The 14750-nt window shown below is 41.6% G+C and overlaps 1 protein-coding gene across 1 annotated transcript in view; it reads right to left on the bottom strand.

Moving 5' to 3' along the window:
• LOC121295490 (plastin-3) overlaps nucleotides 1-417 on the bottom strand; it is a 513951-nt gene extending 513534 nt beyond the window's left edge. Inside the window, exon 1 of the mRNA XM_041220156.1 lies at nucleotides 297-417. Within this exon, the coding sequence (XP_041076090.1) occupies nucleotides 297-327 (31 nt within the window). The 5' untranslated portion in view covers nucleotides 328-417. The remainder of the gene's footprint in view (nucleotides 1-296) is intronic.
• Between the last annotated feature and the right edge of the window lie 14333 nt (nucleotides 418-14750).

Raw genomic sequence — 14750 nt, 5'->3', positions numbered from 1 at the left:
TCTGAGTCAAGTCTGTTATATATATATATATATATATCAATATCTATATTATATATATTATATATCGCCTATAATAGATATATATTTCTATATATATATAGAATTTTTTTTCTTAATCGATAGATTGGGACTATTTCAGTACATGGCAAATATATATTTTAAATGTTATCCCAGTTGTATTTTTGTACTGGGTATATTGTAGCTATTTATAAAAATTAAAGAATTAACACTTCAGATGAGAACATTTGTTGAGAGCAATGAAATACATGAAAAATGAATACTGTTTAAAAACCTACTTGCTTGTATTTGTCTGAATTGGCATGTCATTCTTCTGTTCTGGTTATATTTCTGTTCCACATTGGTAAAAAGAAAGGGTGCTTCTCTCTTCAAACTCTTTGTCTAATTCAATAAGTGATGGTGAGGATGAGGCAGTGACTAATTGAAACCCATCAATGTCACTGCCTATGCAAACTGCTATGAAAATAACAACAGCATCATTGCAGTGATAATGAAGTGCTGTACAGAAGCCTCCCTGTGGCTCAACACTGTCTAGCCTGGTGTTTCCATATATGGTATTGTAGACAGCTTGCTTTTTCATTGGCTCCTGGTAGCACGCCTTGCCTGTGTCAGCTGAAGGAGTAACTCCCAAATTGCAACAGCTAATAAACAGACTCCACCTGAGGGGATAGCACAAAGGGTGCTGTCCCAGTAATCAAAGGTTAAATTCACACAGTAAAAATATTACAAGGGTTAGTTAAGTAGCACGTAGACATGGTGGAATTATGGAAGAATGGTAAATCATGATAAAGCTGTGTAAATGCACAAACCCAGGAAATAGCAACATGTGCTGGGAGTAGCTCTTAATCCAGAAGACTGCAGCGTGGGAAAGGAACTTTGTTTTCAACACAATTGAACCCAACTATAATATACTGTTTGTAATTAAAACCATTCTGATCCAATTTTAAAACTCAGGATCCACCTCAGTATAGTATTCACATTTTAACTTATTTACAGCTAGCCTTGAAATCACATGCCAGCATAAGGAGAGGTGCCAGTTGGCACAGAGTGGAGACACATAAGAACATAAGAACATAAGAAAGTTTACAAACGAGAGGAGGCCATTCGGCCCATCTTGCTCGTTTGGTTGTTAGTAGCTTATTGATCCCAGAATCTCATCAAGCCGCTTCTTGAAGGATCCCAGGGTGTCAGCTTCAACAACATTACTGGGGAGTTGATTCCAGACCCTCACTATTCTCTGTGTAAAAAAGTGCCTCCTATTTTCTGTTCTGAATGCCCCTTTATCTAATCTCCATTTGTGACCCATGGTCCTTGTTTCTTTTTTCAGGTCGAAAAAGTCCCTTGGGTCGACATTGTCAATACCTTTTAGAATTTTGAATGCTTGAATTAGGTCGCCACGTAGTCTTCTTTGTTCAAGACTGAACAGATTCAATTCTTTTAGCCTGTCTGCATATGACATGCCTTTTAAGCCTGGAATAATTCTGGTCGCTCTTCTTTGCACTCTTTCTAGAGCAGCAATATTTTTTTTATAGCGAGGTGACCAGAACTGCACACAATATTCAAGATGAGGTCTTACTAGTGCATTGTACAGTTTTAACATTACTTCCCTTGATTTAAATTCAACACTTTTCACAATGTATCCGAGCATCTTGTTAGCCTTTTTTATAGCTTCCCCACATTGTCTAGATGAAGACATTTCTGAGTCAACAAAAACTCCTAGGTCTTTTTCATAGATTCCTTCTCCAATTTCAGTATCTCCCATATGATATTTATAATGTACATTTTTATTTCCTGCATGCAGTACCTTACACTTTTCTTTATTAAATGTCATTTGCCATGTGTCTGCCCAGTTCTGAATCTTGTCTAGATCATTTTGAATGACCTTTGCTGCTGCAACAGTGTTTGCCACTCCTCCTATTTTTGTGTCGTCTGCAAATTTAACAAGTTTGTTTACTATACCAGAATCTAAATCATTAATGTAGATTAGGAATAGCAGAGGACCTAATACTGATCCCTGTGGTACACCACTGGTTACCACACTCCATTCTGAGGTTTTTCCTCTAATCAGTACTTTCTGTTTTTTACCTGTTAACCACTCCCTAATCCATGTACATGTGTTTCCTTGAATCCCTACTGTGTTCAGTTTGAGAATTAATCTTTTGTGCGGGACTTTGTCAAAAGCTTTCTGGAAATCTAAATAAACCATGTCATATGCTTTGCAATTATCCATTATCGATGTTGCATCCTCAAAAAAATCAAGCAAGTTAGTTAGACACGATCTCCCTTTCCTAAAACCATGTTGACTGTCTCCCAGGACCCTGTTACCATATAGGTAATTTTCCATTTTGGATCTTATTATAGTTTCCGTAAGTTTGCATATAATAGAAGTCAGGCTTACTGGTCTGTAGTTACCTGGTTCAGTTTTGTTTCCCTTTTTGTGGATTGGTATTACGTTTGCAATTTTCTAGTCTGTCGGTACCACCTCTGTGTTAAGAGACTGCTGCATGATCTTGGTTAGCGGTTTGTAAATAACTTCTTTCATTTCTTTGAGTACTATTGGGAGGATCTCATCCGGCCCAGGGGATTTGTTTATTTTAAGAGCGCCTAGTCCCTTTAACACTTCTACCTCAGTTATGCTAAAGTTATTTAAAACTGGATAGGAACTGGATGACATGTGAGGCATGTTGTCAGTATCTTCCTTTGTAAAAACTTGTGAAAAGTAATCATTTAATATATTTGCTATTTTTTTTTCCTCATCTACGATTTTGCCATTTGTATCTCTTAGACATTTAACCTCCTCCACTAACACTAACATACAGGACTGGTGGCATCTTCAGACAGCTGGGTCTCTTGTGTGCATTAACACTGGCAGAGGCACAGAGGCATGAGGTCACACTGCTGGCTGACCTGAAATCCCTCAAGCAATAGCGCAGATAAATGATTGTGCATTGTGGGAGGAGAGGCGTTTGATTGCATTTCCAGATACAGTGACTTCATTCTTCATGTGAGCCAGTGCTTGTCTTTAGCAACACACAGCAGTGTGCCCCATATGGAAAGAATATATATAATTCATATATGTGTGCTGTAGTAGGTTCCATATAAGTTTTTGTTGTATGAACCATATAAGCACCGTGGTACAACTATGGCCACGTTTTTGACTAAGTTTTAAAAACATATACTTTCTATAAGCAAACTTGTAAAAATCATATGCACTGTAGTGCAAAGATGGCCAGTTTCTTCTAATTTCACTTATACAAGACAATACTGCTTGCAGGTGTGCCTCATACAAGCAAACTCATGTGAACCACATATATTGTGACGAGATAGGGGTATACGGATGACCCTTACAAGGACTCCCTGAAAGCAATCACAGTGATGTGAAAGAAAAGACACACTGACTGACACACTCAATGAATGCTCAGACAGTTTATTATTAGAGAATCCAAAGGGTGTCTGCTTGAATTCTCTAAAGGCAGGGAGGGTCACAACAAGGAGCAGCTCCCCTTTCACAGTGACCATCGGCCCTCATCTGCCCCCAAACCACTGCCACCCAATGTACCCCCATATTTATAGAAGCATACACCCCCCTGGGCTCTTCCCACATTTATAACAGCCCTCTTTCAGACTGTCTCTCAGCAATAAACAATGCAGCTTTCCCACTTGAAAGGGCTACGGTTAAAACATGAACAAAAATAGAGGTACAGAAAAGAACAGAGTGTACTGTGCAGCAGCAATGTCAATTACTTTATATCAACCACTGAAGCAGATAGACTACAGAATGGCTTCCCTTTCATATCCTTACCTCAGGGAATTTTGTTTACTCAAGCGCTTTACACAGAGAATTGTGAGGGTCTGAAATCAACTCCCCAGTAATATTGTTGAAGCTGACACCCTGGGATCCTTCAAGAAGCTGCTTGATGAGATTTTGGGATCAATAAGCTACTAACAACCAAACGAGCAAGATGGGCCGAATGGCCTCCTCTCGTTTGTAAACTTTCTTATGTTCTTATGTTCTTATGATGGAAGCAGACTTAGCCTCTATGCTAAGTGGACTTCTCTTACTGTTGCACTAGATGTATTTAAGGCATCTAGACAGCCCTCCCAAACTGATCATCCAGAGAAATGTTGCAGCTCTTATTACAGTGTCAGACACTATTTAACAAATGGTATCTATTACATTGGTACATTCACTCCTTTTAACATGGGGGGATGATTCACCAGTACAATGAGATCCTAAAGAAAAAGAAGTTTGATGAATTGCAGATGGTAATGTAACAATTTGTATACCACAAGCACGCCAGTCGTTATTACAGGTTGCTATCTTAAGAGTAGATATGAGAAATCCTCTGCCTGATGAATGAATCTCTGCAAAACCAACTCCTGGACATCTTTTAAACTGTTCCAACAGTGCCCCTTTGCGGCCTGAGCACGTTTTTATTTTCTCAACCCTAACATTGTGGAATGCATAGAGGCTAAAATCTCACTTCGCAATGCTGCCTTATCATTCTCAAAAAAAAACAAAAAAACACTGTATATCTCATGCTCTGGAAACATTTGGAAAACCTCATCATTATTTTCAAAAAGGGGGGAAAAAACATAGGTTGTAAAATAGTTAATAAATCTAAATTATGACCCCCCTCCCCCCTCCCAATGATAACTCAGAAACAGTAAAGTTATTAATGTGACTGCATTTGATCATGTTTCAATTCTGCCGCTGTTTAAAAAATTAAAATCAAACTCCTTCCTGGCAATTTAGATATTTTAGTCAGACAGAAATACCCTAAAGTGACTCTCTGCACTGTAAGATGATTGATTTTCTTTACCTTGGTACATAAAGCAACCCACCATTCGTTTCATTGTTTAGATCCAATATCTGCTGTTACTGTATTTAGATCAATTGAATAGGCCCCTTCAACAAAGACATATTTCACAACAGGGCATGCTAAAATACAATTTGAATCTTTCACATTTCACAGCATACTGCTTTTAAGAAGTAAAGAAGTTGGGATAATGCTTTTGATCGGAGGCTTTATGGATTACCACCTGGAAGTTGGTTACTTATTCCCGGTTTCTTATTCATGGTATCATTGACAAAGTAGTGTGTCCTTTTTTTCTGTGTCTTTTAACTAACACATCTTGCTCAATAAATATATTGGTACCATTTAAAAGATAATCACTCCCTCTTTCAAGAAAATTAGTTGAAAAGTAGTTGCCCCATTTACCCCCTTAGATGCCTTGCTCACTAAATATTGAGGTATCCCTAGATAGGTTATCACCCCCTCTGCAAAAACACTGAAGATTTTAATGAGCAATCTGTACCCCACGGGCAGCAGCACAGTAATATATGGGTACATGAGGCATGAAAAGACGTGCCCCTATGCATTCTGTATAGGTTATAATGGGCTACTGTGACAGAGATCGAATGACGCTTGGTGTTAGATCTCCCTCCCGACCTGAGAGGATACTAGATAAAGAGAGCAGAGAACCCTAGACCAAAAGGTATGACACTTTATTCCCATGGTTAGGTGTAAGTCGGCAGGCTGGAAAAGGGACTGAGCTACGGTGCCCGAACTGAATGACCCGAACAGGAAATGGCGTGGCATCCGCACATTGGAGGAGCGGATGCGCTCGTTAACCAAAGTTATGAATGAGGGTATAAAATAGGGGTGTAGCAAAGTAATCTTCTCCTTTGTAAATGGTTGGAGTTAACCTAAAAGGAGTAAAAGTATTTCTGAGAACCGTGAGTGTCTGTCTTGTGTTTGTTAGTGTCGGCTGTAACTGTTGTTTGTCTTTTTAGACTCAAATCAGTAACACGATCCGGAGCTGGAGTACAAGCCAGCATTAACCCGACATCACTTTCACCCCAGCATTTCACAGAACACTGTAATCACCACTAGCACTTCAATTCACTCTCTGTCTTGTGTTTGTGTTTCGTGTTTAGTGCGGGTGTGTGTAAAACCTGGACTTTTGGTTGCGGGTCAAACCCGGAGATTACAGTTAGGAGTGATACATTCCGCTGCATCTCTCCAGCATTTATTATTTACAGATGTTTGCCTTAGAGCCCTGGTCATTTGTTATTATCATCAATAAACACACCTGCACCTGAAAGTCATTGTCTGTGTGTTTTGTACCTGCATGGCACTGCACTCACCACTTTGCCACAGCTACGCTTTGGGATGCTGCTGCTTTAGGTTACGACTGGCTCATTAAAATCTTTCGTGTTTTTGCAAAGAGGCGGTGATAACCTATCTAGGGATACCTCAATATTTGGTGAGCAAGGCATCTTAGGGGGTAAATGGGGCAAAACAAGTGGGTAACATATGGTGTGTACCGCTATACTGCTGATACAGATTTTTTATTAATATTTTAGTTTTCATGAAAAAGGGAGTGATTATCTTTTAAATGGTACTGATATATTTATTGAGCAAGATATCTAAGTGAGTTAAAACACACAGAAAAAGGACACACTGCTTTATCAATTATACCGCAAATAAGGAACCAGGAATAAGTAACCAACTTCCCAGTGGTTTCAGAATTGTAATGTTTAAGGTCTGACCTGGAAAAGATTACTGTGAAAGTGTTTGAAGGACTGGAGATTGCTTTAACAGATGCACTGAAACACGGCATTAGAAACATGTTCAGAAAGAGATATCTTTAACAGATGCGCTGAGACAGGCATTTGAAACATGTTCCGTCAGCTGCTCCTCTTCTATGGGCAGCTCCTGAGAATATTGCTTTGCTTGAAACCAACTGCTGCCATCTGGTGGCAGGCCTAAGTTAAAACAGGTTACACAGAGAAGTTGTGTAGTGGAGATGAGACCAGTAGCGGCTGGTGAATTCTGAGACGTGTAGGGCGTTAATATAAAAACTACAAAAATATGCATATATGAAGAAGGATGGGTTTCGGTAGAGTACCTCTTTTTGAAGCTATGTGCATACAGTAACTACAGATTGGCGGAAAAACTAACGAAAAAATCTATTTAAAAAAAAGATTTGAAGTGACACGATAACGTTTCTCTCTTTCACACCCACACACACATTATATATAACAATTAACATTATACAATCAGGCATTTTAATACAGCACAATATGTAACTGACAAGTCTGTGTACAGCTGTGTAAATCAAACTGTACTTACCTGCTCACAGCTGTTTTACCTGGAAAACACTGCGCTTGTGTGACAGAATACAACACGCCCCTTAGAGCACTGAACACACACGAGCATTGCCTTTCAACACAGAACTCAGGAGTCACCGCTGCGCATGTGCTGCCGGGGCACAGGAAAACCGCCCCATAGAGCACTGAACACACGCAAGCAATGCCTTTCAACACAGAGCTCATGAGTCACTCAGTGCATTTACATGAGCGTAAGACTTTCGATATTTTTCGGAAAACTAAGTTTTCAGAAAACTAATTCCAATATCAAAAGTCATGTAAACACAGTTTTCGGAAAATGTATTGGAAAATTCCAAAAGTCAGTTTTCGAAAAACAGAACCTAGAAATTTCTGATTAAATTCTGAAAACTAACAAAATGTATATCATGTAAACACACTTTTCTGAAAACCTATTGAAAAAGCATAGTGCGCATGTGCACACTTTGACCCCTTTTCTCCTGCATGTGTCTTTAGAAAACAGAGAAAATAATAATAATCTTTATCAGTCTGCATGCATCCATTTGTCTAGTTAGTGATAAAGTAAGGCTTTTGTTAAAGTCCTATGTATTTGTTAACAGCCCATAGTGAAGCAGTACATTTTTTCCAGTTTTAAAATGACTTGATAATTTGAAATAATGTCTGTAAAATAAACTGGTAATTTAGAACAGGATGAGTTGTTGAAAAGGCTGATTTCACATTGTGGAGAATCTGAATAGAGGTATATTATAGTAATCTTTAAGACCTGACACTTCATTAAAGCACTTGAGTTATTGGATTGGTCTCCGTTCTGCCGCATAAATGTCCTGTCTGTTCAAATCGTATAGGCTACAACAGTATTTTGAATGTGAAAATATCCTGCATTTTCAGAAAACTTCAATCCATGTATACAGTTGAATTCTAATTTGATTTTCTATCGTTAATTATGTAAACACAGAAAAGTGACGTTTTAAGAAAATCAGTTTCGGAAAACGCTTTGTCATGTAAATGTACTGACTGCTGCACATGTGCTACAGGGGCCCAGGGAAACCGTCCAAGGTCCTTACTGCACGTGCTCATGCTCACTTGCGGTGGTAGCACTAGGCAATGTAATTACCATAATGATTTTCCATAATGATGTTACTTGCGGCCAGCGACAAAATAGCAAATTTATTATTGAATTCAAACTGGTGAGGTAGTGCCCCAATGCCCCTTATACACAAGCTGACTTTTGCTGCATCTGCCACTCTTCCTATTTTTGTGTCATCTGCAAATTTAACAAGTTTGTTTACTATACCAGAATCTAAATCATTAATGTAGATTAGGAATAGCAGAGGACCTAATACTGATCCCTGTGGTACTCCACTGGTTACCTCGCTCCATTCTGAGGTTTCTCCTCTAATCAGTACTTTCTGTTTTCTACATGTTAACCACTCCCTAATCCATGTACATGCGTTTCCTTGAATCCCAACTGCGTTCAGTTTGAGAATTAATCTTTTGTGCGGGACTTTATCAAAAGCTTTCTGGAAATCTAAATAAACCATCTAAAGACATGTTCTTCCTTTCCTAAAACCATGCTGACTGTCTCCCAGGATACTGTTACCATATAGTTAATTTTCCATTTTGGATCTTATTATAGCTTCCATACGTTTACATATAATAGAAGTCAGGCTTATTGGTTTGTAGTTACCTGGTTCGGTTTTGTTTCTCTTTTGGTGGATTGGTATTACGTTTGCAATTCTCCAGTCTGTCGGTACAACCCCTGTATCAAGAGACTGTTGCATGATCTTGGTTAGTGGTTTAGAAATAACTTCCTTCCTTTCTTTCAGCACTATTGGTAGGATCTCATCCAGCCCATGGGATTTGTTTATTTTAAGAGCTCCTAGTCCCTTAACGCTTCTGCCTCGGTTATGCTAACGTTATTTAAAACTGGTCATGTTGTCCGTATCCTCTTTTCTAAAAACTTGTGAAACGTAAACTATTTTTTTTTTATCTATGATTTTGCATTTTGTATCTCTTAGACATTTAACCTCCTCTTTTAATGTTCGCTTGCTGTTATAATATTGGAAAAACATTTTGGAATTGGTTTTAACCCCCTTAGCAATGTTCATTTCTATCTCTCTCTTGGCCTTTCTAGCTTCCTTTTTGATGTGTGTTTGCACTTCCGAGTACTCTTTCTGTGTACTTTGTTTTTGGTCCCTTTTAAACGCTCTGTAAAGTGCCTTTTTTCACAGAATTTTTTTTTAAATGGATCTTTAAAAACATTTAGGCAATTTTGTTTTAGATTTAAATTTGTCTACTTTGGGAAGTAATTGTTTTGCGCCTCTAGTACTACATTTTTTAAAAATAGCCATCCTTTCTCTGTGTATGTTTTCTCCATTTTACTCCAGTCAACTTCTTTTAGTCGTTGTCTCATACCTTCATAGTTTGCCTTTCTAAAATTGTAAAACTTAGCTTTAGTCATTATTTTTGGGGTTTTAAAAATCACTTCAAATGAGACCATGTTGTGGTCTGAGTTTGTCAGTGGTTCTCTGACCTCTGTTTTAGTTATTCTGTCTTCATTATTTGAAAAGACTAAATCAAGGCATGCCTTCCCTCTAAACAAATTGCATTAGGAAGCAGTCATTTGTCATTTCCACCATTTCAGTCTCATCTGTCGTACTCCCTACCAGGTTTTCCCATTTTATATAGGGAAAGTTGAAACCTCCCCCATTAGTTTCTTCTCCTTTCTTCTCCTTTGCTGCACTCATTTCTAGTAAAACAGATTATTTTGCTCGGTGTCTGAATTTGGCGGTCTATAGCCATATTGATTCACCGTTGTTTTCTTCATCCAGATTTAACCCCTGGGCTTCAAGACTGTTTCTTACGTATAGTGCTACCTGTCCGCCTCTGTTGTCCTGCCTGTTTTTCTTATACAGTGTATAAGCACTAATATTATATCCGTCTCCATCTCTCTCAGACAACCAAGTTTCTGTAACACCTATTACATCATAGTTACTTAGTGCAGTAGCACAAGTTGTAACATTTTGTTTTTGATACTTCTAGCATTTAGATAAATACATTTAATGGCTGTCTTACTTGAGTTGTTGACCTTGTTTTTGATGTGGTCTCCCTTCTGTTTTGTTGATTTCTCCCCTCTTCCTTTCTAGTTTAAATGCTTCTGAACCTCCTTGAGTATCTTTTGTCTGAGCAGATTGGTTCCCTTTTTATTTAAGTGCAGTCCGTCCCACCTATATAGATAATCCTTTTTGTAGAATGTGGTCCAATTTCAAGATAGGTGAAGCCTTCCTCTTTTAGGGGATTCCTGGGTCTTCCTTTAACTCACATTGTTAACTCCTCTTATTAGGGAGTATTCTCCTATCCTTGGTCCTTGTCACAAAGACGGACGGAATGGGATCGTCAGACCAGAAACAGGAACCGACTCAGAACACAGGTTTTGGAATGGTGAAGGCACTGATGGGCAGTTTAATAATTAAACAGACAGAAAATAAAAGGTCTGTAACAAAAACAGCGAACAGCACGTGAGGCCAAAACAAATAGACAAACAAAATAAGTAGACACTAACAAAACAGGGTGGGCGAATGCTACACGCTACTTCCAGCACTCATAGCAATTGATATTTATAATTATGCTTCTCCTCTCTCTCTCCCCCGTTCTCCACTCCCGAACACATAACAACCCAGAGTGAGTGAAAACATGCTGCTTTTATGAAGCTGTACCGAGACTCGATTACTAATCAATCATTCAATTAGAGTCGTGGTACAACTGCACGTGAATTAATAAAGTGCAATTCCCTGTGCTCACATATTATTACTCTTTACTTGCATGTGAAATGCTGTGCAATCCTCGTGCCTAAATACAAATATACATTTTAAACCCCTTTATATCCCGTGTACCAATGACTATACACCAACATTAACACACAACATATAACAGAAAATACACACAGGGGCGGGCACTTTGCTACATATACCCCCCCCCCCCCCCCCCCCCTTGTGAGACTTAAAATCTCAAAAGTCTCGCTCAAAGTCCTGGGCCAAAAACAGGGACTTTAAGGGATTGATGGGCGGCAATGTTGCCAGTAGCCAGGCTGCTACTGACCATGCTGTCAGCAGACGTGCTGACAGTGGGGCGAATCTCACCTCCTGCTGTACCACTGGCAGCAGAAATGGTGTAAATGGTGCCAGGGCAAGTCCAGCAGTGGATAAGCTGCTGGGGTTGGTGGTCTCCAGACCTCCCCCAAGATCTCCGGCAGCGAAACTGCTGCGGGGGAAGGTAGATTCCTGACCTCTCCCCCGTTTATTGCTGGCAGCTCCCTCTGGGGGGACTCCAGACCCCAGAACTCCTGTAGCGAAATTGCTGCAAGGAAAGGTAGTCTCCTGACCTCTCACCCCTTTTTCATAGCCGGCAGCTCCCTCTGGTGGGGCTCCAGTCCAGAACTCCTGCAGCGAAATTGCTGCGGGGAAAAGTGGTCTCCTGACCTCTCCCCCCTTTTTCATAGCCGGCAGCTCCCTCTGGTGGGGATCCGCCACTCTAACCCCTGCGGCCAAGCAGAGCTGACTGCAACCCCTGGCGAAGCAGTTCCAGCGACCCCAGGCGATGCGGATCAGCTGGCAATCCCAGGCGATGTGGAGCGGCTGGCAACCCCAGGCGATGCCAGGCTGGCATCCTTCGGCGAAGCGAGGCAGGGAGTCAGGACAAGCTGGGGTGCGGGTATTGGCCCTCTTCTCGGCCACTGCGGCCGGGCGGTTTCCCGTGCTTCCCTCAGCAGCCTATGCACAGGCTGCTGAGGACCGCCAGCATCTATTCCTGGTCCTTCTGGTGCAGGAAGAGGCAGCTACCAGCAGCCATTCATCCTCTGCTGGTGGAAAGGGACCCAGCAGGCATTCACCCTCTGCTGGTGGAGGTGGCGTAGGCAGAAGCAGCTCCTGCTGCTCTGCTCCTGCTGGTGGAGGTGGCGGAGGCAGAAGCAGCTCCTGCTGCTCTGCTCCTGCCGGTGGAAGTGGCGGAGACATGCAGTCTCCTGCCAGTGAAGGTGGCGGAGGCCGAGGCAGCTCCTCCTGCTCTGCTCCTGGCGACGGAGGTGGGAGCAGCATGTAGTCTCCTTGCGGCGGAGGTGGGAGCGGCATGTAGTCTACCCTTATTACACTGGCGCGGCTCACCCTCACTTGCAGGGGACTGGTGCAGCTCTCCCTCACTTACAGGGGACTGGTGTGGCTCTCCCTCACTTGCAAGGGACTGGTGTGGCTCTCCCTCACTTGCAGGGGAAGGTGATGGAGGCAGAGGAAGCACCTGCTCCTCTCCTCCAGGTGGTGACAGTAGGGGGAGTGATACCAGCAGGCACTCACCCTATGCTGGTGGAAATGGGGACAGCAGGCATTCTTCCTCTGCAGGTGGAGATGGGGTCAGCAGGCATTCTTCATCTGCTGGTGGAAGTGGGAACAGCTCCCTCTCGGACTTTGGATTTCCACGGTCCCCCCGTCTGGGTATTGGACTCTCGCGGTCCCTCTGTCTGGTGCTGGAGACCCTGCTACCTGGGCAGCTGTTCTGTTAATAGCTGCCTCCAGGTAGCAGAGGACCAACCTCTCATAAGCCTCCCATCGCTCCCTGTCCATCAGCCACAGAACCCGAATGGCTATGGGCATGGATTGGGCCTCCAGCCCAGCATTGTCCTGGATCCAGTCCCTCTGACGGCATCTTCTGACATTATTTTTTATTTGTTTGTTGTTTTTGTTTTGTTTTTTTTTTAAACAAAAAACTGCGGTTCCTGCTCTGATCTGCGTCTAGGAGGCGCTGGTAGTCCCGGTTCCGACACCAAGTGTCACAAAGAGGGCCGGAGTGGGGGACGTCAGACCAGAAACAGGAACCAACTCGGAACACAGGTTTTGGAATGTTGAAGGCGCTGGTGCGCAGTTTAATAATTAAACAGACAGAAAATAAAAGATTTATAACAAAAACAGCACACGGGACATGAGGCCAAAATAAATAGACAAACAAAAAGAGTAGACACTAAAAAAACAGGGTGGACGAGCGCAACACAAAACAAGTATGGTGCTGGTGTTTCCAGCATTCGTAGCAATTGCTATTTATAATTATGCTTCTCCTCTCTCTCTCCCCCGTTTTCCACTCACGAACACACAACAACCCAGAGTGAGTGAAAACATGCTGCTTTTATGCAGCTGTACAGAGACTCGATTGCTAATCAATCAGGAGTCGTGGTAAAACTGCACGTGAATTAGAAAAGTACAATTCCCTGTGCTCACATATTATTACTTTTTATCTGCACGTGAAGTGATGTGCAATCCTTGTGCCTAAATACAAATATACATTTTAAACACTTGTGTTACACAGAACCATTTATATCCCATGTACCAATAACTATACACCAACATTAACACACAAAATACACACGGGGGCGGGCACTTTGCCACATTCCTCAATTAACTCTCATTGTCAACTCCTCTTATTAAGGAGTGTTCTTCTATCTTGGGACCCTCTGGGTTCAATACTAACACATACATTAAGACACCTATACGTTCACTAGTCCAACAGTGAGTGCTCTGGGTGCAAGTGGTGTTGTAACTGTGAAACATGAGAAGATAAGAACATAAGAACGTTTACAAACAAGAGGAGGCCATTCGGCCCATCTTGCTTGTTTAGTTGTTAGTAGCTTATTGATCCCAAAATCTCATCAAGCAGCTTCTTGAAGGTTCCCAGGGTGTCAGCTTCAACAACATTACTGGGGAGTTGATTCCAGACACTCACGATTCTCTGTGTAAAAAAGTGCCTCCTATTTTCTGTTCTGAAAGCCCCTTTGTCTAATCTCCATTTGTGACCCATGGTCCTTGTTTCTTTTTTCAGGTCGAAAAAGTCCCTTGGGTCGACATTGTCAATACCTTTTAGAATTTTGAATGCTTGAATTAGGTCGCCGCGTAGTCTTCTTTGTTCAAGACTGAATAGGTTCAATTCTTTTAGCCTGTCTGCATATGACATGCCTTTTAAACCTTGAATAATTCTGGTCGCTCTTCTTTGCACTCTTTCTAGAGCAGCAATATCCTTTTTGTAGCGAGGTGACCAGAAATGAACACAATATTCAAGATCAGGTCTTACTAATGCATTGTACAGTTTTAACATTACTTCCCTTAATTAAATTCAACACTTTTCACAATGTATCCGAGCATCTTGTTGGCTTTTTTTTATAGCTTCCTGTGGCAAAGTGCCCGCCCCTGTGTGTATTTTCTGTTATATGTTGTGTGTTCGGTGAGTGGAGAACGGGATTGAAGACGGAGGTAATAACATAAAGTAAATAAGTAAATATCTGCTCACTGTGTTTTGTATATTCTGTTTCGTTGATGGACAGGGAGCGATGAGAGACAGACTAGAGGGAACACACCCCAAACTCCCTGGAGGAAGGTGTGGAGTTGGTCCTCTGCTACCTGGAGGCAGCCATAAATAGAACAGCAGCTCAGGTGGCAGGGTCTCCAGCGCCCAGGCTGGGGGACCACAGGGATCCAAAGCCCGAGAGGGAGCTATTCCCATCTCCACCAGCAGAGGGTGAGTGCCTGCTGGGATCACTTCCCCTACCATCACCACCTGGAGA

Source organism: Polyodon spathula, chromosome 20, assembly GCF_017654505.1.
Source record: "Polyodon spathula isolate WHYD16114869_AA chromosome 20, ASM1765450v1, whole genome shotgun sequence".
NCBI classification, from domain to species: Eukaryota; Metazoa; Chordata; class Actinopteri; order Acipenseriformes; family Polyodontidae; genus Polyodon; species Polyodon spathula.
The sequence above is the reverse complement of the archived record's forward strand: the minus strand, read 5'-3'. Positions and strand labels throughout refer to the sequence as shown.